The sequence below is a fragment of the Piliocolobus tephrosceles genome, chromosome 7 (assembly GCF_002776525.5).
Source record: "Piliocolobus tephrosceles isolate RC106 chromosome 7, ASM277652v3, whole genome shotgun sequence".
Taxonomy (NCBI): Eukaryota; Metazoa; Chordata; class Mammalia; order Primates; family Cercopithecidae; genus Piliocolobus; species Piliocolobus tephrosceles.
The window spans coordinates 129,500,171-129,526,908 of NC_045440.1; the positions used below are offsets into that span (position 1 = coordinate 129,500,171).

The following is a 26,738-nucleotide window of genomic DNA, read 5'->3' on the forward strand; positions in this document are numbered from 1 at the left end:
TTAGCTGTTTCCCCCTGGAGGGTGGAAACACTCAGGACTTCAGGGAGTAGCAGCAGAAAACCATTACAACACACTTCATATCAAGCAGATTTTGCAAGTCAAGTAATTGCTTGTAAACATAACACCATGCAATAAACCTGATATATATTATTTGGACTTCACAAAATAATTCCATATTATTTCTGTAAGTAATTTTTTGTGTATCTCTGATGTTATGATGTACTCACTAGGGATATGGAGGTAAATGGAGCTTATAGATTGGTGATAGAGTTGTGTTGGATTTGGACTTCAATATTGCAAGAGGTTTCTGCAGACATGGTCACCCGGAGAATATTATAAACAGATAGATAATAGTCTTAAAACTTAACCCACTCCATCATTGCAAATCTGAGATAAAAGGAAAGGAAGGAGAGAGGGGATTTACTGAAAGCAATAACTTACTTGCTCCAGCCTGGAAAATGTCCTACAACCTATGGAGCTGTACTGATGTGTGAATGGGCCTCAACATCAGTGTAAATCCCTGCATGGTTAGTTGGTATCATCATTAGCCTACCCACTCACAGGATACCAGCTTCTGGGCATCAGGAGCTCATGGAGGCACAGTAGCACCATGAGACTTGTCATCGAAACAGGACTGGTCCATGCATCCACTTCTTCCTCCTCATAGACCCCATCTGCTGTGGGAAGTTAGGGCTTCACTCTGAGATTCTGTATTTTCAACTGTAAAGTGAAAATGATAATAGTCATTAAGTCTAACCATCTCCATTTTCTTAATATTTGCTCTCATTAGCTTGGGCCACCTCAGGATCTGCGTGTCTGCCTAAAGGCACAAACAGTTCTCCTAGGCCTCTCCCAACTAAAATGTGAGAGCAGAGTCCAGCAGGACACTGCATTTGCAAGTAGAATGACATGGACATGAGTCATGATTCCATCACTTTGTAACCAGTAGGCTGCTCAGTTTCTCTGGAGTTTGATTTCTTCATCTGCAAAATGAGGTTGGATAAGGGATAATAACCATTCACAATTGTGAGGAGCAAATGAGAATATTTGTGTTTTTACAAGGAATTATATCAAAGTTTCATATAAATAATGATGTTGAGCTGAAGGGCTCTGCAGATGCATTTAGCCTGGGAAGAAGAAGATAAGCCTTTACTTGGAGGAAGAGGCAGAATCACAACTGCTGGATTTGTTCTGAAATGAATACAAGACACCTTTGTGAGCCAGACTGACAAATTAGTCTGCCCCACTCCTCACGCACTGGCTGTCAACTTGTGCCCCACTGCATCCTGTTCCCCATGTTCAAATTCAATGAAGGTCAGAGCAAACAGTCACCCATTGCAATTCTAGAAATCTGTTTTCTCCTATCCATTGCACATCTCAACCCATCACATTAGAATAACACAGTCAGATGCAACTAGCCTCAGACTATTCAATTACCCAACGGGTTTCCATATGTCATTAAGCATCGTCCTTGTGAGATCACAAGGGTGCCGCACACACAGAATGGTCATTTCTTCTACTTTGCACTTTCAGCAAATAAGACTTGAAGTCAGGTTGTTATGATAGTCTTGATTTAACATATCTAATTCCAGTAATTTAGAACTTTCATTGTATCTGAAAATGCTCAGGACCCCTCACTGAATGTCTATTTTGATTTCCCTGGAGGTTGAGAAGGAGATGCCTTTCCAGGCTTCTGAGAAAACACATCCTTCTTGGGCCTTCATTTTCTTGCACAGGCTATTCTTCTTGCTATCAATATGTTTCCTTCTTATCTTAATTGGCAAAATCAGAACACAAGCTTCAAATTAGCCTCATGTGGAACTCACCTGTGCATAAAGGTTTTCCTGAAGTTTGCAAAAGCAGAGAGAGTCACAGTGATGCCCCTTGTTCAAAACCCTTCTAATCACATCAGCTCCAATTTCCAATTCTGTAGTTATTTGTTTAACTATATCCCTTTCCTGTAGACTGTGAAGTCCTTGAAGAATGGCACTGTATTTTGTTCATCTTTTTGATTCAGAACACTTAGTGTGGAATGAGCCTGAAATTATAAATTGAATAGATGAATAAATATACATAAATATAAAAATAGATACTGTTTTCAAATGTTTATTTTCAACAGAAATATTGAACTCATTGTCTTTTTGTGAAGTGACATTCATTTTTTGAACACCATGCAAAATTATGCTGGCTATTTTCCAAGGAATAAAACAATGGAAAATTATACCAGAAAGATGAGATTTCTTCACTTCTTCCTTTCTCCACTGTGTGTAAGTTTATGATTTTTTTTTATTTCTGCATTAGCTATGGGCTACTATAACATGCATAATTATTTAGTGGACTACTAGACTTAATGATAAGATCTGTCTGATATGCAGAATGACGTCTTGGAACTGTCACAGCTGAGTTGGGAGAAAGATATAGCTCAAGATGAATGTCTGAATTCAGATTAAATCATCACTCTTTGGACATCTACTAAAGATTGGATATGGTGCTGAAAACATGACCTACATTATCTTAATAGCCAATTGACGCTAGCACTGCCGTAGTGCAGGTGTAGAAAGGGAGGCCCACAGAAGTGATTTAATTTGCTAGAGATGACCCAGCTATTAAGCATATGCTGAGTCCAGATGTCTAGTTTCACACAGACTGGGAATGGGCTGGGATTCAGAGAGGACACAGGAGTGCTTATCTAGTGGATGTGTCTCCAAGATAGCCAAGTCCCTGCCAACCCTGAGGTTCTGTGATCTGCATGGCTTGGTGATGACCTCTACTGGCTAAACTTCCTGGGCTGGCAAAATGCAGTGAGGTTGGAGATTGGGGGAAAGAAGGGCAAAGGATCTGAGTTTGAGTATTAGTCTAGTCGCCTATTGGATGCATTGGGTATTTCTTACTTAATGCCACTGTTCTGCCTATGTCCTTCCATGGCTCCCCAGTGCTCTTTGCACAGAGATCATGACTCTGTCAGTTGCTGCATGGCCTGCCTCTCCTTCCCATTCCAGCCTCAACTCATTCCATACCCTGCTCCCTGCCTTGGGGCTGGGCATACCAGGAGGCTTCAGAGCCTGTTCTCTCTTGGCTTTGCAAGTGCTGTTTATTCTGCCTAGAATTCTCTTCTCATCTCTCTTGTGCCACCTGAAAAAAAGCCTTTTCATCTTTCAGCTCTCAACCCAAGCGTTTCTCAAGGCAAGCCCTTCTGCTGTCCCAGGGCCAGCTCACCTTCCGCTGTGAGTCCCAGTCTTCCTTTCCTTCAGGGTACCTCACTTGCTTTGCAGGTAGCATTTGCTAATGGATTCGGTAATTAATATTGGTCTTTCCTTTTAGACCGGAATCTCCATAAGAGCAGGGACAGCGTAGCATGGCTGGCACAGATCGTGTTGTCTACTCACAGACAGCTACTATCTAAACATCTGCTTGCCCTCTCTGAATCCCAGATAGTCTCCATTCTGTGTGAAATGAGATTATGGTAGTTGGCAAATCAAAATTTGTGATTCACTTTCAAAAAACTGTTTGCCATTTCTTCAGAGTACAAACTCTAATTGGTCAAATGATTAATAGTGAATGAATGGAGAAGGAAGGAGTAGACACAACTGGTCTTATCAATTGCTTAGCTGTCTGTAAGGCTTAAGCTGCAGAGTTCTTGTTATTTTGTAAGTTTTTGACCTCTGGAGGAGAATTCCAGAGCTTGTCTACCTATCTAACTAGGAGCCCATGTTCATAGTAAAATCAATTCTTCATGTAGTATGGAGTTGAGGGATCGGTAAAAGCTTTGACTTTGAAACCGGACCGCCGGGATTCCATCACTTATTAGCTCTGTGAATTTAAGTGACTTACTTAACCTGTCTCTGACTTAGTTTTGCCATCTGTAAAGTGGGGGCTATTACAGTATTTATGTTGTATGGTTGCTGTGAAGATTAAATAATTTATATTTATTTTACAAAGTGTTTATAATAGTTCCTGACATATAGTACATGCTATATAAGTAATTTCTATTATTTTTATTTATTTTGGAGATGGCACATGCTATGCCTTTTCAAGTGCCAGCCCCTATAACCACTTCCTTCCTAGGCATCCTCCCATTTCCCCAGTAGCTATAGCTGTTTCTGCCTCCCTTCTAATCTGAGTTGCTAAAAATTGAGGGTGTCTTACTCTTAATCTGTGTTGGCTTATGGCAATATTGGTTGCTTTTTCCCTCTATTTCCCATTGCAAAGGCTTAGTTCTCCACTAGTAGGAAATGGTCCTGTTGTCTCAATTATACTTGGGCTCTGCCCCAAGAAAATTTGATTGACCAGGTGCAATCAGGCAACAGGAACAATGCTGGGCGGGGGAGAGCTTGAGAAAGGTGGCTTTTCTGGTCTGAGTCAATACAGTTCAGCTCCCCTGTGCTAAGCGGAGCTGCAAGTTCCAACGTGAGTCTGTGTGCTCACTCACTGTCCCCTGGCTGATCTCTCAGTGGGCTCCTTAGCTGGCAAGCTGGCATTACACAAACAGGAATGCTAACGAAATGCCTTTCCAAGATGGGCTGCCAGGCAATTTAAACACAGAACTAGTTATTAAGGCTCTCTAATGGCATAAGAGAGTTGAGACTAAAGTCTGAGTTGGCTAAGGCAGAGAATGTTGTCTGGTATGGAAGACAGAATCCAGGCTGTACCAAGTAAGACATCAGTGACCTCAGGGAAAGTCCCTTCCTCTCTGTGGCCTTCCCCATGTGTTAAAGGAAAAAGCTTATTCATCCATTCAACACATATTTATTGAGCTTCTACTGTGTTCCAGGCACTGCTGGAGAGATGAACTCTCAGATGCATTATGTTGAAATCATTTTGTGAAATACATGACTGAACGTTCAAATATGGTGAACCTGGGGACAGGAGCAGATGGACTACAATATCTTAATCTGTGTAATCAACACATGGCAGAAAGCGTGGTGCATAAGATGAGCTCTGAAAATATTTGGTGTTTTTTAAAAAATTCTGCTTTTGACTTTCTTACTTTCTAAAATGTTTGTATACTATTTTATTGATGTAGTTTTTCATATTGATTATTTTCTTCCTTCTATTTACTTTGGAAAGTAAGTAAGTACTTTGGAAAGTAAGCACTGCCGTGCTTTCCTTAGGCTCCATCTCCTTGTAACATTACTTTGCACTTCTTTTTCCAACCTTTGAAGGTGGAAACATGAACCACTCTTAGTGTTTTATTTTTATAAAGTTGTAAAATTTCCTCTAGCACTGCCTTAGCTGTGAATATTTTTTTTTATTTGCTGTGTTTTTACTATGATTGTTTCAAATATTTTAATGTCCTTTGTGATTTCTTTTTCAACCTATGTGCTATTTGGAAGTGTGTTGTTTAATTTCTAAATATTTGCATATTTTATGTTTTTAGTTATTGAATTCTAATGTATTTTCTTTGTACTCAGAAATACAGTTGGTAAGCACTGTGGCATTTCCTGCGAGCTCGCGAAGAGACTGGCTCTATATATGTACAACTCAGCTCTGGGCCAAGGATCCACTGAGATTTCCCCATTCATCATTCTGAGGACGCGTGTTTGAATAGTGCCCTTCTCTTTGTTAATCTGCCCTGCAAATTCCAGTTTGCATTCGCAGCCCTCAACTTTAATCTCTGCCACCCCAGCTCAGCAACACTGCCATGCTTTCCTTAGGCTCCATCTCCTTGTAACATGCAGATCCCTGAAAGTTCCCTACCGCAGAAAGTTGAGAAAACATTGATCTCACTACATGTGTTTGCTTTTTTGCTAGCATTGCAGTCCTCCTCCAAAAAGCGCTTCACCTATTTGGTTCCGTTTCATAGTTGTTTACCTTTGTGAAGGGAGGAAGAACAGTCTAGGTAACACCCATACTCTGTTGCAGCCATACCCAAAATATTACTTTTTAATTTAATCTTATTTAAGTTGCTAATATTGACATAACCAGGTGGATTCTGGAAGTTTAGGTTTTAAAATGCATATTTTTTTAATTTCCAAAGTGTGCTTATTTTATTTTTGCCAGGACCATCTTTTAGGTTTTTAATGTAACTTTTCTTTGCCTATCTAATTGTGATTTATTTCTGTTTATACATTTTGAAGAAAAAATTATTAAATCATCTTTTTTGCCATTTGTGAGCTTCCGTCATTTTGAGCAACTAAGTTGTACCTGCAATTGCTATATAAAACCTCTTTCTAACAATATCTGAACAGTGCTTTTTACTTGATGTTTTTTAAAGATAACATAAAGAACTAGTTACAAATGACTAATTTAATACATAAGATCAACTGTGAATGACTTCCTAATTGGTTCACTTAAGCACAATGTCATCATCTCACAGTAAAATGATATCCTGATAAAGCTCTAACAGGTCGATGCCTCCCGTCTTTGCCCACTCAGGTGACAGTGAGTACTTTAGTAACGTATTCTGGGTAATACTGCTCTCTTGTGCTTGATTAGATGTTCTTACTAATTCATGTCTGATTTTACACATTTTGCTGAATCTCTTCTGTGGTTCATGCTTGTCCATGCCAGGTGTGCCAAATAATTCTGTTTCAGATAAGTCACTACCTTGTATCTGTGTGGAAAGTGTAACTCCAGAGACTTCTCAAATTCTTCATTTGTAATTCCTTACAGAACACCAATTATGAACAGCTTTCATTTATTGCACTTTTACAAAAGCTATTTTTGTTTCTATTGCCTATTGCATTCATCCATAAAAATGCTGAAATTTAAAGGACCTTTTTCCCTCCTTCAAAGTATACTCTGCAAAAATTACTTTGCTTCAGCTCTTGTTATCTGAGAATGGCTTCTCTCTATAGCAAGGAGAGGGGATTAGGCTGCTAGGGTTTGGATGAAAAAATAATACAAGTTTATGTTATCTTTAAAAACGCCTATTTCACTTGGTCAAAGGTTATTGATGCTCTACTTAATTCCTGTGTCATATTATAAAATAATTCCTAGATGTAATCATCTTAGGTTTTGCCTTTACTTATTTAATACTCATTTAAGATGGCAAAAATGATTTAGTAACATTTATTTTGGTTATTTGAAAGCTTTTTTTTCTTACTCATTGATTCTTTCACATATTTCTAATAGATAAGACTGCTAGTGCAGTGAATTCTTGTAGATGAGGTATTATTCTATCTTCTATTCACTTGTATTGATTCATCCAGTGGATAGAATTTAAAATCACAAGTGCTACGATTTTAGGGAAAATAATAATCCTCCATACTCTGGAGGTTACAAAATAAACAAATTTCCAGTGCTCAAGTTGCTCAAAACATAGCTAAAGGTCAGGCAAAGTTACATGTAAAATTAAATGACAACTCAAATTTTTTAAATGGAAAAAATTAAGGAAATTTTGTAAAAAATAAATGGGCAAATAATGTAGACAGTTCATAGAAGAGACTGAAGATGGGAGTGGCTAAAAAAGCTTTTTATAGAGATTGTGTTGTCAATTGTATAACCTTTGTATACTTATTATACAGAGAAAAAAAACCCTTGCTGCTTAAACCCTATGATTTGTTTCTATGCAAAGGTTTAGAAGGCTCTTTGTTCTTTGAAATACAACAGGCCATGCTGTCTAAGTTACCATCATATCTCCATCCTATTTAATTCATAACATCTCATCCCTCTGCTCTCTTTGTTCTAATAGAGAGCCTTGAGCTTTCTAGAGCCCCAACTTTCCACTTTCATTGTTGCCTCCTCACTCGCAAGGCTATCCGAGGTTCCCTTGAGGCCAACAATGTGATCAGCTCCATATTCTAATTCCAAACAAGGTTGCAGGCCACCATGACCTTTTTTTTTTTTTTTTTTTCTTTATTATACTTTAAGTTCTAGGGTACATGTGCATAACGTGCAGGTTTGTTACATATGTATACTTGTGCCATGTTGGTGTGCTGCACCCATCAACACGTCAGCACCCATCAACTCGTCAGCACCCATCAACTCGTCATTTACATCAGGTATAACTCCCAATGCAATCCCTCCCCCCGCCATGAACTTCTATGTCCAGGTCACAAGTGCTGGGATAGGCTCCAGCTACCCATGACCCTGAACTGAAATAATCGGGTAAATAATTATCCTGTTTTTGTTAATCTTTCATATATATATATATATATGAAAGATTTTATGTATATATATGAGAAAGATTTTTCATATATATGGAAGATTATATATGTAAAATAATTTTCATATATTTTATAAAATATATACGAGACAGAGAGAGCGAGAGGGTGCTCACATTTGTTTCAATGTTTACCATTAGAAGTGCTTTGGTTTTTGTTTAGAAGTTTGGTGATGTTTCTGTGACCAACAATATGCTGTAGGAACTTAACTTTGCTTGTATCAGTGAACCTATTTTGTTATAAATCCTTTCACTTAAAGTCACAGTTTTCAAGAACCTGTGGATGACATTGAGGACTTGTGGTATTTTCAATTCATCCTCTTGTTTAATCCACATTATAACCCCATGGAGTGGATACAGTAATTTTTATTTATATTTCACATATGAGACTCAGATATTGAATAGGGGAAGGTATAACCCAAGACTTAGGACTTGGATTCTCAGGCTCTTTCCTTCACCCTCTACCTCATTTGGAGGTCTAAAAATTGGAAAACAAGACAAAGAGGATATAAAAGATACATCTTTTATACATCTTTTTTTTTTTTTTTTTTACATCAAAAAAATTGTCAGAAACGAAACCTTCATTTTTCAACGTGAAGGAAGTTTTTTTGTGTGTGTGTGTTTTGTTTCCCCATGGTTTTGAGTTTTCCAACTTTCTTGCTTTCTCTCCTGGGCTAAAAATCTCATAAATTTCCTTCAACTGATTTCCAGCTCAATTATGCAAACTCAAGAGACTTATGTAGCTTGAATGCATTTGAAGATAACCCTTAATTAGCGATGCTTGGGTGAAATCCGTAGGCACTGGTATCTCATTCGTTTTACTGGGGCTCTGGTATTTTACTTAAAGGATCAGAAGTGTGTAATAACAAGGTGAATTATGTGGTCATGACCTGAAACTCATTATGATCATCATAAAACTTTTGATTCTTTCCCCTCCCTTTGCTGAAGTCCTTGGAATAGGGAAATAACTTAGAATGTTAAACCACTGTGCCTCCAGATCTTTTTGACACAAATTCACTCCACAAATATTACCTATGCATGATCATGAAGCAATGATACTTCTTTTCTTCTGTCTAGGATGTGGTTATAAGGCACTTTGTTCACTAAAGTAGGACATGGATGATTGGAGGTGTCAGAAACAGGAATGGTACCTGTCCAAGGAAGGAGGGAAAGCTGGGGTGGACAGATGGCTGGTATTACCTGGGATCTGATAGGGAAGGGCTAGACAGGTGGCTGGTACAGCTGGGATCTGAGTTCAACAGAAAAGCACTGGAATCTACTCAGAGGAAATGATTGAAAAGCCTGTGAGTTAACAGCATCAGGGACAACTGTCCACAAATCACGAGGCTCCAGTTTCTGAGCTGAGTTGAAGGGCAGAGGAAAGGAAGTTAGGAAGGGCTAAAAAGAACAGGACAGTATTACAGGAGTTAGATGATTAAAACAAGAATTTAAAACAAGCTCAAGGAACATGTCAGAGATTCAGTTAACTGGAGTGGAGAATGAGATCCTGGCAGAACCAGTAACAAATATTTCTTTATTCTGTATCTATGTATTAGACGAAACCTGCTCTTATCACATCACAGGTAAGAATAAGTTTATCCATTTGATTCACAAGGGCTTTTTGAGCACTTATCATGTTTGTAGTAGGTGATGGGAATTCAGTAGATGAAACAGAAAGGCATCCTGCTGTCAGGCAGTGTATATCTTAATGGAAGGCGAGAGACAATAAACATAATAAATAGTTGAAGTTAAATAGAGATGACGTTTAGTATGTAAAAGGTAATGTGTAATGTGAAAAACGGGGGTAGGGTAAACAGCATTGAGAGTACTAGGTGTTCAATCAAAATCAATGCAGACGTAGGTAAATGGAAACTTAAACAGCAGGGAGAACGCTTCCATCTCAGAAATCTCAAGTGTCTCAAAATCAAACAGAAGGGGACATATCTTTCAGAGAGGGGGAGAGATAAAACTGGCAGGGAAGTTTGTTGGGGAAAAAGGCAAGAGGGCAGGGTAAGAAGGTGGCAAAATCAGGTTGCTTCAGCAGAGAAATTTTTTTTCTTTGTGGTTGGCTGATTCTCGGAATGAGTGTTGAGGAGGATATTCTGCACCTGAGGTGCTTAGTGCTTATTTAAACTTGAGGGCAAGTCAAAACGTAGGGGCCTGCAGGGAGGGGAGAAGTCTGACTGAAGTTCAGTCAAGCCAAAGTTCATGGTAATGGTAAGCCCTTGGTCACCAAGGAGACTGTTTATGTGTCATGTTCAGTAGAGTGGTCCAGGAAGAGTTCATCGAGAAGGTGACATGATAGCAGAGTTGAAGTAAGTGAGAGAGCAAAGACTGGAAAGCTGTGAGGAAGCAAAACATACTTATATCAAGAGAAAAGCATTCTAGGCAGAGGGAAAGGCTAGTGCAAGCACTGAGGTGAGAGTGTGGCTGTTGTGTTTAAAGAATAGGATGACGGACTGTAGTTTCCAAAGACCTCCCTGATAGTATCTTCTATCCCACGTGCTCCTTTGCAATGTAACCTTGCCATGTTACCATGAGGAAGTGGAGTTTATTACTCCATGCCCTCAAATTCTGGCAGGTCTGGTAACTGCTTTAACCAGTAGAATATGGTAGAAGTGTTGATGGGCCAGTTCCAAGCATAGTCTTTAACTGGCTCGGTAACTTCTACTTCTTGCCTCCTGTAACACTTGCTCTTGGGACTCTGACCCTCAGAACACTGAATGCCATAGCTTCTATGCTATGAGAAGCCCAAGGCATGTGGAAAGGCCATGGCCAGAGGCATGTAGGTACTCCGGTCCACAATCCCAGCTCAGCTCTCAGCATCAACTGTCAGTCACTGGAGTGAGCAAGCTACTGTGGACGTCAGCCCATGGGTCCTTCAGATGACTTGAGACTTAGCTGACACTGGACTGTAACCACACAAGAAGTCTTAAAGCACAAACGTCCAAGTTGAAGTCAGTCAATCCACAGACCCAATAGAGAACATAACAAATCATTTTAAGCCACTGAATTCTGGGGTGGCTTATTATGGAGCAATAGATGACTAAAATAAATGAAAAGGGGAACATGGTAGCTAGAGGAATGTGAGCAAGAGGGAAATTAGCAGGAGATGAAGTCAGAGAGGACTTGCAAAGTTCAATTGGATATTTTCTTGTAACAACATTGAGTTTTGCTTTGAGTGAAAGAGAGAGCTGTTCTGGGGTTATGAAAGAGGAGTGACATGATCTGACTTCCATTCTAAAAGGACCCCTCTGGCTGCCATGTAGGGAATAAACTGTGGATACTTTGGTAACAATTCAGGTAAACAATGGTTATGTTTCAGGTTGGACAGGTAGAGGGGTGGGAGGTGAGAAGGTGTTGTTGTCTGTAAATATTTTGAAAGTAGAGCACAACAGTGTTTCCTCATGGACTGAGACATAAGAGAATGAGATTGCCAATAATGTTCGAGATACTAGAAAAGGATGTTTCCATTTTGAACTGAGATGGAGGATACTGTTGGAGGGCAGGCTCAAGGAGGAAGACCAGGGGTCTATTCATTAGAAACAGTGTTGGCCATCTCAGTAGAAACATCAAGTAGGCAATAGGACACCATAGCTTTGGAGCTGGCAAAGCTATCCAGGTTGAAGGTGTAAATACGGGAGTCAGCAACACGTGGGATTTTTAAAGTCATGAACTAATGAGGTCCCCTAGGGAGTGAATGTAGTTATGAGAAGAGAAGAAGACTGACTGACCCCTAACACATTGCAGAGAAAGCAACTGGGAGAAGACAAAAAGTTGGCAAATTAGACTGAGAAGGAACAGTCAGTGACACAGGAGAAAAACCAAGACAAGGAATATGCTGGAAATCTAGCAAAGGAAGCATTTTTAGTAGGAAGAAGTCATCAGCTGGATCAAAAGCATTTAGGTCAAGTAAGAAGAGAACTGAGAATTGACCCCTGTATTCAGCAATGTATGGTCTTAGCAGAATCATCTAATTTCCTCTTTCGATTTCTCCTCACGCACAACACAATATTTACTGAGCATGTACTGTATGTCAAGTACTTCCCAGGCTTTGGGGATAGTAAACCAAATAAAATGTTCCCTCAAGGAGTTTACAACCATTCAATCGATTAAACCATATTTACTGCACAATTACTACATGTAAGACATTGTACTAAATACTATGGGAGATATAAATGTGGTGTAAGACATGTGTTTAACCTAATTGGAAACTTTAGACAGAAACATACAGACTTATAAATTGCAGTATAAACAAAGCCAACAAGAAATGTCAAAAATGAAGTATAAAGTTTCAATAAATGGCAGCATACAAGACTAAATGCCCTGTGATGAAAGGATAAGTAATCTAAATTGCAAAAATGTAGAAAAGCTTCATGGAAAGACACATAAATAAAAAAGTGCAGGGTTGGGGAGCCTATGACATAGACATTGGAGGTCAATAAATGAGCAACTTTGAGGATAACAGAAAATGAATATAAAAGGTAAGTGAAAAAACATGGGTGAACCTGAAGGACATTTTGCTAAGTGAAATAAACCAGTCACAGAAGGAAAGATACAGTATGATTTGACTTACACGAATATCTAAAATAATCTCATAGAAGCAGAGAGTGGAAAGATGGCTTCCAGGGGCTGGGAGGAGGATGAAATGGGGAGTTACTGTTCAATATACATGAAGTTTCAATTATGCAAGAAAAATATGTTCTAGAGATTGGCTATACAACATCATGCCTATGGTTAATGATACTATACACTTACAAATTTGTTTAAAGGACAGGTTCTATGGTAAATGTTCTTACTGCCATAAATAATAAAAAAACTTAATAATTATGAATTTCTTAAAAAGTAAGTAGAGATACATCGAGAATGGATGGGGCCACTTGTATGACTTTGGAATCTGAGCTTTTCTGTGCTATGACAAGGGTGGAGTTTGGGGGATGAAGAGGTTTTAGACCTTTGGATGTATCATAAGGTTTCTATTTTAGGATAATTCAATCTAGTGGTGGCAGTTAAGATGGAGTGTGGATGGGGGTTGACAGCACTCAGAAATTATACCACTGACATGGGTTGCTACTTAGAATAACGTAGGTATTTTAAAGCCTTTTCAATCTCATAGAGGCTTTGCCTCTCCACTGATGGGTGTGTTCTTGTACATTTAGGGTGAGGTATGTGTGTGTTTAAAAAACATCTCTTTATTAATGCATTGATTTGTAGGTACTCAGTTTTTGCTGCCAGAAATGGAATCCATTCATTTCACACTGTAGCTGTCACTAGTATTTAAGAATTTAACTGCAATGCTTGGGGTTTCCTTAGATTCTACAACAAAAAGAGCTTAATTTGTTTTAGTATTTACTTTTATCCTATTTTCTAGTGTCATAATTTTATTACTCACAAACATTGATAAATCAGTGTCTTCTGTTATAATTTTCACCTCTCTCTCTCTCTGTCTTTCTCTCTCTCTCCTCTTTTAATGTAATGCTATGAGCATGGTGCCTAGCACTTATCTCTCAAAAAATAATACTTCATTCTTATCTTCCCTATCTCTTTTTCAGTGTTTGGAAAAATTGTCCAGTAAATATGCCAAAGTAAGGTAGTTTTATTTTTAAGTAATTATTTACTTTTTGTATTGTTTTAAATCTCTTTTTCTTTTCCTATAACCTAGAACTCTCTCAACATTCTCTTTCATTCAAAAACATTTACAGAACATTTATTATATAGGTAACTGAAACATGAACAGGACCTACCCTCCATCTCACTGAAGGTCTCAATTTCCTAGGAGATTTGGACACTGGTTTAAATCATTGAAGACTGAATAAAATAACAAATGTTATATAAACACAAGTAAATTGCTGGGTTTCTTAGTTTTTTATTCAAAATTTTATTAACACATTTCTTAGTGTTTGATAAATTGTTTAAATTCAAATGCATAAATTTCACTATTTTTTTTCCAAAGCACTCTTAATATTACTATTTTATCAAAAATTTATTTTATTTTATCTTTTCATTGTTTTATTTGTGATTTTGTGGTGTTGTCTTCCTTCTCTCTTCTAATGGCTTTAAATATTTATTTAGTATGTATTTTAGTTTGACGGTGAGTTTATTGTGTTAGCATTTCCTTAGTAATAGTAATAGCATAAATTAATATTCTTTTTGCTGGGTGATTACTCATTTAATACTACTACTTTTTATTGTGTGCTTGTTTTTACTTTGTAAATATATCTTTGTAGGCTACAATTTATTGTATTTTATTTTAAAATTTAGAGGAGATCTTTTTTAATAGAAACCACTAGGATGTCCACAATAAATGGTTATTTCTGACACATGTTGGATTTTCCTTTTTATCTGACAAGTTTACTGTTGCTATTCCTAGATTTCCCTTTTTATGTATCTATTATGTGTAATAGATGCTTTTAAACTCTTCCTCTTTTAAACTCATTTGAAAGATAACTGTAACTCATCTAATTTTCCTTATCTTTTAAAATATTAACATTAATATGGGTTTTTAGGGTCAGTTGCAGTGGCTCATGCCTGTAAATCCAGCACAGGGCAGATCACCTGAGGTCAGGAGCTCGAGACTAGCCTGGCCAATGTGGTGAAACCCTGTCTCTACTAAAAATACAAAAAAAAAAAAAAAAAAAAAAAAAATTAGCTGGGCATGGTGGTGGGTGCCTGTAGTCCCAGCTACTTGGGAGGCTGAAGCAGGAGAATTGCTTGAACCCGGGAGGCAGAAGTTGCAGTGAGGAGAAATTGCGCCACTGCACTCCAGCCTGGGTAAGAGAGCAAGGCTCCATCTCAAAAAACAGAACAAAACAAAACAAAGAAACCTGGGGTTTTAGGACTCTTCATATTTTCTCTCTTAAGTTTGTCTGTTTTAAAATTAGCAGATTACTTCTACTCTATGAGGAACAGGAATCTAGGCAGCCTCTTGGCCTACCCTCTGTTAGCAGATGATGTCAATTTTAGCAAATCTGGCTACAGGTGTTCTTAGGTCCTTCCAACAACCTTAATGGACACGCCGGCTCCAGATCAACTGAAAATGGGGCTCAAAAATGGGGCTCAGTCAATGATAATTTCAACTCTTTTCCAGCTGTTCTATTTAACACCTAGAGGACACGTTAATATCACTTCTATTCTGAGTTCCTTTTCAAGGTGAGTGTCATCTGCGGCATTTAATTTCACCCAGAGACACAGTCCACGTGAAGGAATTCTGGAGAGACAACTGCCTGGCAGCAAAACGAACTGTGCCCTAATTTTACAAAAACTTCTTCTTAGAGGTTATAGAGGTGAGGAAAAAAAAAAAAAGTATGTGTTGCTAGCATGAAGGTTGGTCTAAACGTGAAGTAGCCTTGACATCTGGCAATTTGCAAAGATTTTGTACATTACAGGTACCATAGTTCAAGGCTGGTCATAGGACCAGTGGACCAAGAAACAGGGATATGGTTTGGGGGGGCAAGGTAGATGCTTTCTAAGAGCAGTCAACTGTTATCAATTTTTTGAAAAGATCAACATCTAAGAGTAAGGCCAGGACAGTGCATTTAAGAGTTAACCATGACTTTTCTCAGAAAACGTGACAAAAAAAACAAGTCTGAGAAAGTACCTTTTAGTTCTCTTTGTGGTTTGGAGCTAAGAAGTGTAAATGGGTGGAGGTACGCTTGAGGTTTACATCTTCTTTTGTTTTTGCATAAAGATTTTAATTCTTTATACTCTTGGGCACCTTTTGCTTACATACATCCAGCTCAGCTTTGCCCTACATGGACAGCAAACCACAGCACAGGAAAAGTGCCACCAAAAACAAAGCGAGGCTAATGTCACAGATACCACGAATTCCCCAAAACCTAAAAGGGATGCTTACATTTTCCTTGTCCTTTAGTCTGAAAGGTAGCTTTAGCCCAGAAGTTAATAGGACAAGTTATCTTGTCATGTCTGTGAATCACAGAATGAAGTCCACAACAAAGTTTTGAAAAACTGTATAGATACAAAAAATAATAATAACCTCGGGACTATTTGTACAAAAGGGCAAACTACTGGTGTACCAGCAGCTGTATTTCCTAATGTTACACTGTGCCTACAGTTCTAACTTGTAACTACTAAACAGGAAGGTATTTTTTCCTTTCTCTCAGTTCACTCCCTCCTGTAATTTATCTTACATTGATAGTGAGCAATTACAATCTCCGCAAAAATAAAATGATAGGCCCGTTAAATGTATGTTTTATATGACCACAACAGAAAGAAGAATCCCTAGCTTCCCCAAGACCAAATATAATTTTATTCCAAGCTCCTCAAACTACCTGTGGGAAAAGGATAATTTTATTTTTTTAAATTTCTAATGCTGATTGTTTCATAAAATAGAATAAAAATCAATTACTACAAAAATTATTTAAAAAGCACAAAATGCAGCTCTTTTTTTTATCATTAGATTCAACAGACCTGAAATTTCTTTGCCAAATGTCTATAAAAGTTTCTAAAGACTTACTCTCAATTTCAGTACTCATCTTGTCAGAGATAAACATTTGCAGACCTGTATTGGTCTGTTGATGGCCTTGGAATATAACCTTTCTACAGTTAAATATTCTGAGTGAATATTGTGATTAATTTTTTTGAATACACACTAATTGAAATATTTGTATGTATGTATGTATGTATGTATCTATCTATCTATCTATCCATCCATCCACCCACCTGTTTATCGTCTATCTATGATTCACCTATTCATCATCATCTATCTTTACTTTGTATATTATTGCTTCCCTAGTTTGAGGTCATATGCTTCAATGCTATTTTATTCTATTTTCTTTTCTAAATTTGTTTACTTGTGGCTACAAAAACATCTCTCACTAATGGATCCCAAACCAATTTCAAGAAAGCTGGGAAGAATGTGTTTGCTCTGTGTGTGTGTGTGTGTTTGTGTGTGTGTAAGATGTTGGTTATTTCTATAACAATTTACTGCAAAGTGTTAAGAACTTGTGGGAGAGTAGTCACTTGGCTCTGGTTAGTGAATGTTCTTTTTATGTTTTCTGACTGCAGATTTTTAAGTAAATAATAAAAGTCACATTAAAAAATGAATCTGTTTATATTTTAGGCTTTGTTTCCTTTATTTCTTAATATTAATCTTAAGGGTAATGTTTTGATGGCAGAAATGCTTTTGGATATTCTTTGGTTACACCTCAAAGTTTTCACAATGAATAGCTTAACTGACCAATCTTTTTTCTCTTTTTAGACGCTTTACTGCTGTTGATTTTTTCGTCATAGCGTTCATTTTTCAAAATTATGTTTTGCTTAGTTTGAATCTTAAATTATTTGTTACTTCTCATTTTTAAAGATGAAGGACTTACTTAACAATCTTTTTCAGTCCCTATGTCTTAATTCTGTTTTCTATGACCTGCAGAGACCAAAATTAGCATATCTGAGACCTACCACTCATCGTAATTGCTTTATCCTAGATTTGTGTTGATTTTCATCTAAACCCTTATTTTCTGAAAATCTAAAAGGCAAAGTCTGAAGCTATTTATCTTCTTGTATCTTTAATATTACTTACCTTCCTCCTGGACTCACGAAAGATTATCCTTGCATTTGGAGGGAAGGGAAAAATACTTTTCTGTCTACTCTCTTCTAGATTCTCAGTTGAAGCTCTGCAACAAAAGAGAGATTAATGAGCAAAGAACTAACAGAAGTTTACTAATGTGTATATCTCATATGTACATGAGAGAAACTCAGGGATATGTAACTTAAAGGTTTGGTTAGAACTCGGACTTACATAGCAAAGGAACAATAAATTTTTAGAGAAGTGACAAGACAGAGGAAAGGGACCTTTAACCTCTAGGAACAGTAAATTGTGGAAATGCAAATATATGAAAAACTAGTGGTAGACGAAGTGTAGTTGGTAAAGTTTATTCTGCAGACCCTTCTGGTACCATCCCTTCTCCAGGCTGACAAGGATCTAAAGTTGTCTCTATCTAAAGGTGATTAACGTTCGTCTTTCCTGGTACAGAGGTGAAGAGGTGCATTTTTGCAAATTTACTTCCTAATTTTAGGAAAACAGGTGGAAGGCAGAGCACTTCTTCTTCTCCTTCTTCTTCTTCTTCTTTTTTTTTTTTTTTTGGTATCTATATCTTCACAATTTTTTTACTCAAAATTATTATTATGCCAAAGTGGCATTTTTGCTACCCATGACATTTAAAGTCATAAAGCTTGAAAATTAGAGGAAAATTTTTCTCTTCCAATATTGTTTCTAAGAAAAAAATCAATGGTAAATTAAAATTAATTTCCATATGAGATTTCATATCTGGGATTTTAAAAGTAATGTGCAGTGAAAAATCACATCTCTAGTTACACAAAAATAAATGCAGATCATGGAATAAAAACAAGAGCTAAAGAGTAAAGAGAAAAAGAGATAAAAACACATATGAAAATCTCTTCTGAAACAGCACCTGGATTTGAGAAGAAAATTAAGTTGCTTTCTTGTATAGCACAGTAACTAAGACCATGGACTCTGGAGCCAGATATCTATGTTCAAATCTATCTGACACCATTAATGTAATTGTGATTGGGGTCAAATAACCTCCTTAAGTCTGAAATAAGTGGGAATAAAAAGAATGCCTTTCTTATGGTATCATGAGGAATAAATGACTTAATATATTTAAAGCATTTAGCATAGTGGCCGAGTATATCAAGATGTATCAAGAATAAGTATCAAGATGAATGTGACCTACTTTATGTTCTTTGAGAGCTATCAGTAACTCCTATAAGCAAAATATAAAGCAGTGAAAGTTAAATGCTTGAAGATGGACAAATGATGGACAGATAGATGAGCATAGCAGTGTGGGCATTAGAGTATCAATTCAATAAATAAAGAAACTGAGACCCAAAGAGTTTGTGATCTCTTGGTTAGCAAGATCACAGGCTGAGAATACAACTTCTTTTGCCATCTCCAAGGAGAGAACCAAGGAGGAAGGCTTTTTTTCTTCTGTGTAGCATAAGCTCAATTTCTTTACTTACTAGCTGCATGATCCTTGGGGAGTTGTTCAGCTGCCCTGAGCCTTAATTTCTGTATCTATGAAACAGAGACGATAGTAGTACTTACCTCTGAAAATTGCTGTGAGTATTAAATAAGATGATGTGTATAAAGGGCTGTGCAGAGTGCCTGGTTTACAGCAAGCATTCAATAGATTTTAACCTCTATTAGTAGTAACATTTTATTTCATCTCAATACTATTTGTGGAGAGTAGATTAGATACCTGGGGATACATAGTCAAGATTAGTACTATTTTTGTATCAAAGTTTTGCTTCTGAATAGAGAATACAAGACAGGAGCAATCAGAAATAATAAATACATAAATACTACAATTACAAGGCAAAGTCTTCCCAGAAGAAGTAATTAATTGCAAAACAAAGTGACATGAGTTTTCCTCCTTTCTCTTTAAGCTCCCACAAGAGGCTATAAAATGCCTCAAAATATTCCAATGTATGTGCTTCAGAAAAAAAGAGAGGAAAAAAACCTCTGGACAATGCAGTTTATATAAAGTCCCTTGGGCAATTCCTGGCACCCAAAAGGTGTTCAATATAGGTTGAATTGCGTCTTTATGTAAATGTTTCTATGCCTTCTCCACAAATATCCAATATCCCCAAAGTATGTTTGTCAACTTCAAGGTCTGAGTAATGCCAAAAGAGAAAGAAAAAAAGAACTTAAAAAAAAAAAAAAACCCTGTCCTTTGTAGGGGAAAGTTATGGCATTCATTTGCACATAATTTGGATTAATAATAAAGCATCTAGAAATATATGCTTTTAAGGGCTGGTTTTAAAATGTAATATGGCTAAGCCTCTGAAAGCTGTCATTTTTTTTTTTTTTTTTTTTTTTTTTTAAAGATGATTGTGGCCTGAATGATAATGAATGTCACTGACAACCAATAAGAGAACTCTTGGAAGCAAGACTCATGATGAGAAAAATCACAAGTAGTTCTAAGGTGCAGAGATGCTATTCTGTGAGCCATTCAGTTGCTAATTCAACGTGAGTTCCCTGAGGCCTGGGGACGCACAGCAACCTGTGTCGGGCCCTGGAGGCAGCCCGTGAAGGGAGAGGCAGAACCCTGTTCAGGTGCCCAGGTTCCCATCAAAAAGACAACACATACACTCACAAGTCAACCAAATTACATTGTCCAAGGTCAATAAAAATTCTGTAAGGAGGAATTACAATGCAGAATGAGATTCAGGCCAGATGAGAGGCAAAAGCAGTAACTTCTTTGAGTTACGGGGACAAGAAGGCACTGAATCTTAGAATTATCATGCTATGGCTTGATAAAATGTGGTAACTAGGGACCTAGACTCCTCAGGGAGGGTGATTTTAATAGCCCCTCCAGGAAGGTCACCTACACTGACAGAGGCACTAGCCAAAGCTTCACAAGGAATCTAAAACAGTGTCAGAGAAGGGAGATGATGACCATCACTTATGGCCTCAGGTCTAAATGCTACAACAGATTACTTTATTCCACTAACTTTTCTGTATATAAATTTTCTCCCAGAAATTGTGACTAACCAGAAAATGTAAGAATCTGTGACAGATGAGACAAACTTAATGTGCCCCACCTAGAGTATTTCAGGGCAGTGTTTCCAATGCTTGATTGTCTATTGGGAATAGAATAACCCAGCTCCTTTGTCTTAGGTCATGACCACCCTAGGGTATATTTTATACTTCAGAGCCTTCCGCAGAACAGGCTGCAGTTGGAGCTTCCTGAGAAATCACACATCAGCTTGGCTTCTTCCCTTCCCTCTCCTGCTTCCTGCCTGCCTTCTTGTAAGAGAACATCATTAATGTATCATTTATACTGGAATCCCTGCATCAGGATCTGCTTCTGGACCTACAAGAAACATGCATTGGATGTGGATTGAGCAAAAGTTTAAAGGACAGAATCAGCACATTTAATTCGCCTGAGGTAATTGTTCTCATTTAGGTAGAAAAGGAGTGAATGAACATTCTGAGAACGAATTTGGAAATCCAGTTATTGGATGGTGTATTGCAGAAACTTAATGAAGCTAAATAAATTCATAATTATTTTTTGCCTGTCTATCAGCTGAGACAGCTTATTACACATGCTACAGCTTAGATTCAACTGAAATTTAATAGAGTCTGTGTTCTTTGTGCTACAAGAACCCATGACTTTCTACCTAAGGGCTCCCTCTGCCATAATAATATGCTTGACCTGACGTCAGGTGAGTTGAAATGCAGGCAATTAATACCCTCAGGACAGCTGTCAACTAATAGCTAATGGGAATTGTTAAATTAAATATTTCAGATGTCTTACTGCTCAGGTGAGTCATCTCTGAGGCTGTTCTGCTCCATCTCCTGGAGACTGAGACCTTGTTTCCTACAATGACATTCCCCTTTAGCTTCTTTTTCTTGCCTCTCTCATTCTCCAGCCCCCTACTGATGTTTCTTGGGATCCCATTTCAAATCTATTTGCAATAATCCTGTGTCAGGGTCTACCTCTGGGGGAACCCAAATTAAACCATGCAGTTTCCACTTCAGACCTTTCCTACTCCTCTGAGTGCCCTCTCCTGAGATACAGCGTCTATAAGAGGCAATTTACCTATGGCACTACTCTGTAGTTCTGGGGTATGCTTCTTCTGAAGTTATTCTACACTTTGTAACTCATATTTATGAATATGGTTAGTAAGGATACATACTTTTGTTTTTTAAATTGTGACTATGATCTTAACAATCTTGAGTGATATTGCAGACAATACATTTGGGATAAAGAAAACCAAGACTCCTATTAAGGAAATCATAAACCATCCCAGAAGTGGTGTACAGCTGTTCTGCAAGTCACCAATTCAGGCAGTATCTATCAAGTCTTGGGCATGCTTAGGGTACTGTGTGAGAGCCAATATACTTGTGAGTGTGGATGTGACTTTGAGGAATACATCCCATAGTCATGAAAGCAAAGAGGATGTTCACATTGGTTAATTAAAAAGGAATAAAACTGATTTCAGTATGTGGCTTGCTCAGAAGATGGCCCAAGAATTAGCTTTTAATGAGGAATTCTCTCCTGGGTTTGAGTTAAAAAAGTCAATCCTGAAATAAATGAATATGCAGACCCCCAGAGTGGCTGGTTACCATGTTCTAACATTCATTAGGTTTCATGAAATGTAACACAATTGATTAACATAAATCATTCTATTTCATATTCTACATCCTAGAGTCTTCAGTTTTTGCTAATTGCTTTATGTGAGTTTGTCTTGTTTCTACAGGATTTGAGATGTGTTCTGTAAATCCAGTGTATTGTACAATTTTAAACATATATGGTGACTTCACCCACTTTTTAATTTCACAAGAGTTTATTAAGTACTTATAGTGCTCTAGGCACTGCCTTCTGAGAACAGATGCCCACTCACTACTGCAACCCTATGTCTCCCCTTGCCATGAAAAAACAACAGAGAACACATGGTCTTGACCTGTAGGGAGCTCCTGGTCTAGCTGCAGAGACAGAAAAAGAAGGAGGAACTTGTTAAACAGTGTGGTAAGTGTTGTGACTGGAAAGGGTAGAGAATAGAGGAATTTCAACCAGACTCAGCTTCAAGGTGGTAGGGAAGGCTGGGGGCTGAAGTTGGGGCCTGGGATAAATTCAGAAGAGGTATCCTCTAAATTCTTATATACATACATTGGGACTTAGCCAGTTGGAGGGAGGGCATTGAAGGTGAAAGGAAAGGCACAAGTAAAGTCCTAGACATGGAGAAGCACAGGGAGTGTAGGAAAGCAGCTGGAGGTTCCGCAGAGCTGGAATGTAGAGTTGGCTAAGGGCTGGCAAGAAAAGGGGGTGACCTGGAACATGAAGGGCTTGAATGTTGTGCTATGTAATATAGGCTTTCCTTGAAGGGCAATAGGGAGAGACAGAAAAATTTTGAAGAGGTTGGTAACAAAATCAGATTTTCACTTTTGTTCATTCTGGCTTCTCTGTGGAAACTAAATCGTGAGAAAAAAGAGTGGAAGGAAGGCGGCCATTTTGGAAGGTAGTACAGTAGCCTTGGAGGGATGAGGTGACACACTGATTGAGTCAGCGTGAGTGCAAATAGAGAGGTGTAGAAATGGGTGTTCACAGGGCAAGAAAGGCTATGTGTAAGAAGGTGGGGTGGGGTGGGGCAGGCAGGCATGGGAAGGAAGTGCATCACATGCAAGTAAGTGAGCTAGGCTGCAAGGAGGTATGCCTCAGCCTCTTAGCCTTACTTGGGGTGGGGGGCGGGGGTGGGAACGACCACAACCTCCTTCCTGTCTCTGGTTTTCCTGTTTGATGTTATCTCTGTGTGAAACTATTCTAGAAGATCTTTGGTCAAATGTGACAAGACCTACCACAAACTGTACCCTTTCATCTGCTGACAAAACCTGCTGACAAAGCAAAAAATCTACATCCTGTTCTTTGTCTCACAGCTGATTAGCTGAGATAATAACTCTGCTCTCTGAAGCTTACTAAGAAAAACCACAACCACTACCGAGAAAAACATCTCCAACTGTTTTGGAAAGTTAGCAAACTGTGACGTCTGCAGTTTGCAAACTGACCAGTGTTAAACCACATCATTTGCATTTGTGTTTACCCCTCCCTATAAAAGCCAAACTGCCTAAGAGGCTGAGCCATTCCCATCATCTTCAGATAAGAGTGGTTTCCCTATTGCAATAGCCTAAATAAAAGCAATCTTTTAACTTGTCTGTTTCTTTGACAGGATTGGTGCCATGACTCAAAATGGGACCATGCCTTCAGATCTCCATCTGCTCCACCCAGGTAATAACGACACTTGGAGCCTTTTTGCTCCATTTGTGACTGGCAATACAAGGACCTAAAGGTGAGCCCTATTCCTAATTCAGTGTTCCAGACTCTTGTCTGTTGGTAGCATGGTAGGAATTTAATTTTCATTGAGTATGCAGTTGATCTCTAGTGCTGAATTTGTGTGTGTGTGTGTGTGTGTGGTCACTTGGTAATCTCTGTAAATGAATTAAATGGTTTGCAGATATTGTGTCTCTGTTAGGTCAGAAAGATGTCAGAAAATTGGGTTTGTTATTTTTGTTTGTTGTCTATTTTTTCTCTATTTTGAACTCAATCAAGAATTTCTACTCAGTGGAACAAAAAGAGCCCTTTATATAGAAACAGGTGAGTTATGTATTTCTGTGTTACGCCTGACCTATGGCTGAGATTTTAGAATTAAAATGACAAGTTTTCTAGATTGGTATGTATATTTATGTGTCTGTGGGTATGTAATATTTTCCTGCCTCCAGATGGTATTACTAAATTAGACTATCAAAATTTTTAAAGGTGCTATTTTCTGATTGACTTAGAGCTTACTAAGGTCTTATATATATATAAAATATTCAAAAATTTCTGGAAATTAAGATAATTGCATTTCTACTTTTAATATTCTTATATATACTAGCTCAAATATTCTAAGAATTTAAGTTCACATAATTTAGGTAAATTTTGGCAAATGAGACTAGCTTTATATTGTTGGTTTAATTAAAACCATTATGTCTTCTGAGTTCTCAGTATTTGGTATTATACAAGCATACAATTTAATCTACTTGGGCACATTCTTCCTCAGCTTTTACAGGTTTCTTGGTTTAATAATCTATCATTTTAGTTACTATATATTTATAATTATAAAAATATAAATTTTCACTTAGTTAAATTGAATCACTGTTTTGACAAATGTTAATTCAAAAGTAACTAATTATATTTTATAGTGTGTCATCTTGGCTCAAGACCAAGATCTTTTGATAACATAAAACTTTACGCTGATGCTAAATTTGGTTAATGAATGGGCATTCATTAGATACCTAGATTATCTAACTAGAATAAAATACTGAAGCATTAATTACTAAGTATAATTTTCTGCTTATAGACTTTTTGCCTATCATTTTTTATATAATATGGAGAGTCTATTATATTTGGGTGTGTTAATGAACATGTTTTTTTTTTTTTGCTACAGTGAGTTGTATTATAGGGATGTTTATTACTGCAAAAATTATGAGATGTATATTCCTAAGATGTTAATCTGCTACGAAATAGTGTGTATGAAAATAGTTCACAATTATCCACTGAAAAAGACTCTTCCCTTGACCAAACTTGAGTCAGGCTCCTTGGAGCATTCTTCCTAAGTAGACTTTGATGTTAGTCTGCCCAGTCCAGTTTTGGCAAAGATTCCTGCTTAGCGAATTTATTAAGAATTTACTAATTCTTGATATTAGACCACTGGATATTTGATCAAGTTTCTCACTCTCCACTCTGGATATCTTAGTTTTAGAAAGTAGTTTTATTATTAATAGTTTCATTAATTAAACGTTTTATTATTAAAAATAATTTTATTAAGTCAGTTTAGCAAGAATCCCTCTACCTTGGATATCTAGTTAAGTTCTTAGTAATTTTCCATCTGCTTACCACCTTACTGTACTCCTTGGCTATAAATCCACAATTGTCTTTGCTGTATTAGAAGTTGAGCTCAGTTCCATACAGAAACCTCTCTCCCCTACTGCAGCAGTTTGAATAAGATCTATCTGGCTGTTTTAATACATATCCAGTAACTTTTCTTTTATACTACCTCCAAGGTTTCTCTATGCAATAGGAGTTACTGTAGTTAAAAGTTATAATCAAGGCCTGTCACGGTGGCTCACGCCTGTAATCCCAGCACTTTGGGAGGCCAAGGCGGGTGGATCACGAGGTCAGGAGTTTGAGATCAGCCTGACAAACATGGTGAAACCCCATCTCTACTAAAAATACAAAAATTAACTGGGCGTGGTGGTGTATGCCTATAATCCCAGCTACTCAGGAGGCTGAGGCAGGATAACTGCTTGAACCCGGGAGGCGGAGGTTGAAGTGAGCTGAAATTCCTCCACTGCACTCAGCCTGGGCGATAGAGTGAGACTCTGTCTCAAAAAAAAAAATTAAAAAAAAAGTTATAGTCAATATATGTCAATGAGATGAATGAGACTCTAGTAGAAGTGACTGTGGCAGAAAGGAACATTTTGAGTGCAAGGTATGCAGGATATTTTTTTGTTAAGGAAAACAAGAGTAATTTTTTTCTGAAGTCAGATGAGTAGTTATTCCAGGATGAGAAACGGGAAGGTGTAGGGCAAAACCCTACAAAACCCTAACTAGATAGAGAAAGCTGTAGGAGGTTCATGGATAGGAAATTTTATTTCTTGTAGTCACAGCTGGCTAAAGCTTAATAGGTTTATTTACAAAATTTTTAATATAAGCGTTAGTATCAAATATGCAGATGCAAAACTAGCATTTGTTTTATTCTCTATTAAAATATTTTATTTGGATTAGTGTAGTCTCTTAATAAGAGTTTGTAAAATATTTTTCTTTACCTTCTGAGTAATCTGCTTAGAAGATAAACATTCAGAATCTCATCAGAATAATTTTCTGTGCTTTGTACTGACTTTCTCAAGTCCTTGATTGTTTAAGAGAACAGTCTTCATATAAAAGAGATGAAGTTCTTTGCAATTACGTTATCTTCTATATCTACTCTAAAATTATTTTACATCATTTGATTAAATAGATAACCAAGTACTATTTCTCAGTAATCCATTATCCTACTTAATTAAGTATTCAAATTTCCTGACAACGTTTTATATTTTACCTTCTGAAAATCAAATCCT

At 37.5% G+C, this 26,738-nt stretch overlaps 1 protein-coding gene across 27 annotated transcripts in view; it reads right to left on the reverse strand.

Annotated features, from left to right (window-relative positions):
* LOC111550582 (40S ribosomal protein S24-like) overlaps positions 1-26,738 on the reverse strand; it is a 54,940-nt gene that overhangs the window by 22,442 nt on the left and 5,760 nt on the right. For 10 of the 27 annotated variants that reach the window (XR_004229047.1, XR_004229060.1, XR_004229061.1 and 7 more), the window contains exons 2-4: positions 17,640-17,733; positions 1,827-2,038; positions 562-720 (exon numbers count right to left, since the gene is read on the reverse strand). Coding sequence is in view for 2 of the 27 variants with exons in the window: in XM_023224102.2 (XP_023079870.1) it covers positions 554-624 (71 nt within the window). In the remaining 25 variants the exon portion in view is untranslated. Of the gene's footprint in view, positions 1-441; positions 721-1,826; positions 2,039-17,639; positions 17,734-26,738 lie in introns of all 27 variants that reach the window. The other 17 variants (XR_004229048.1, XR_004229053.1, XR_004229050.1 and 14 more) reach the window with 2 other exon arrangements.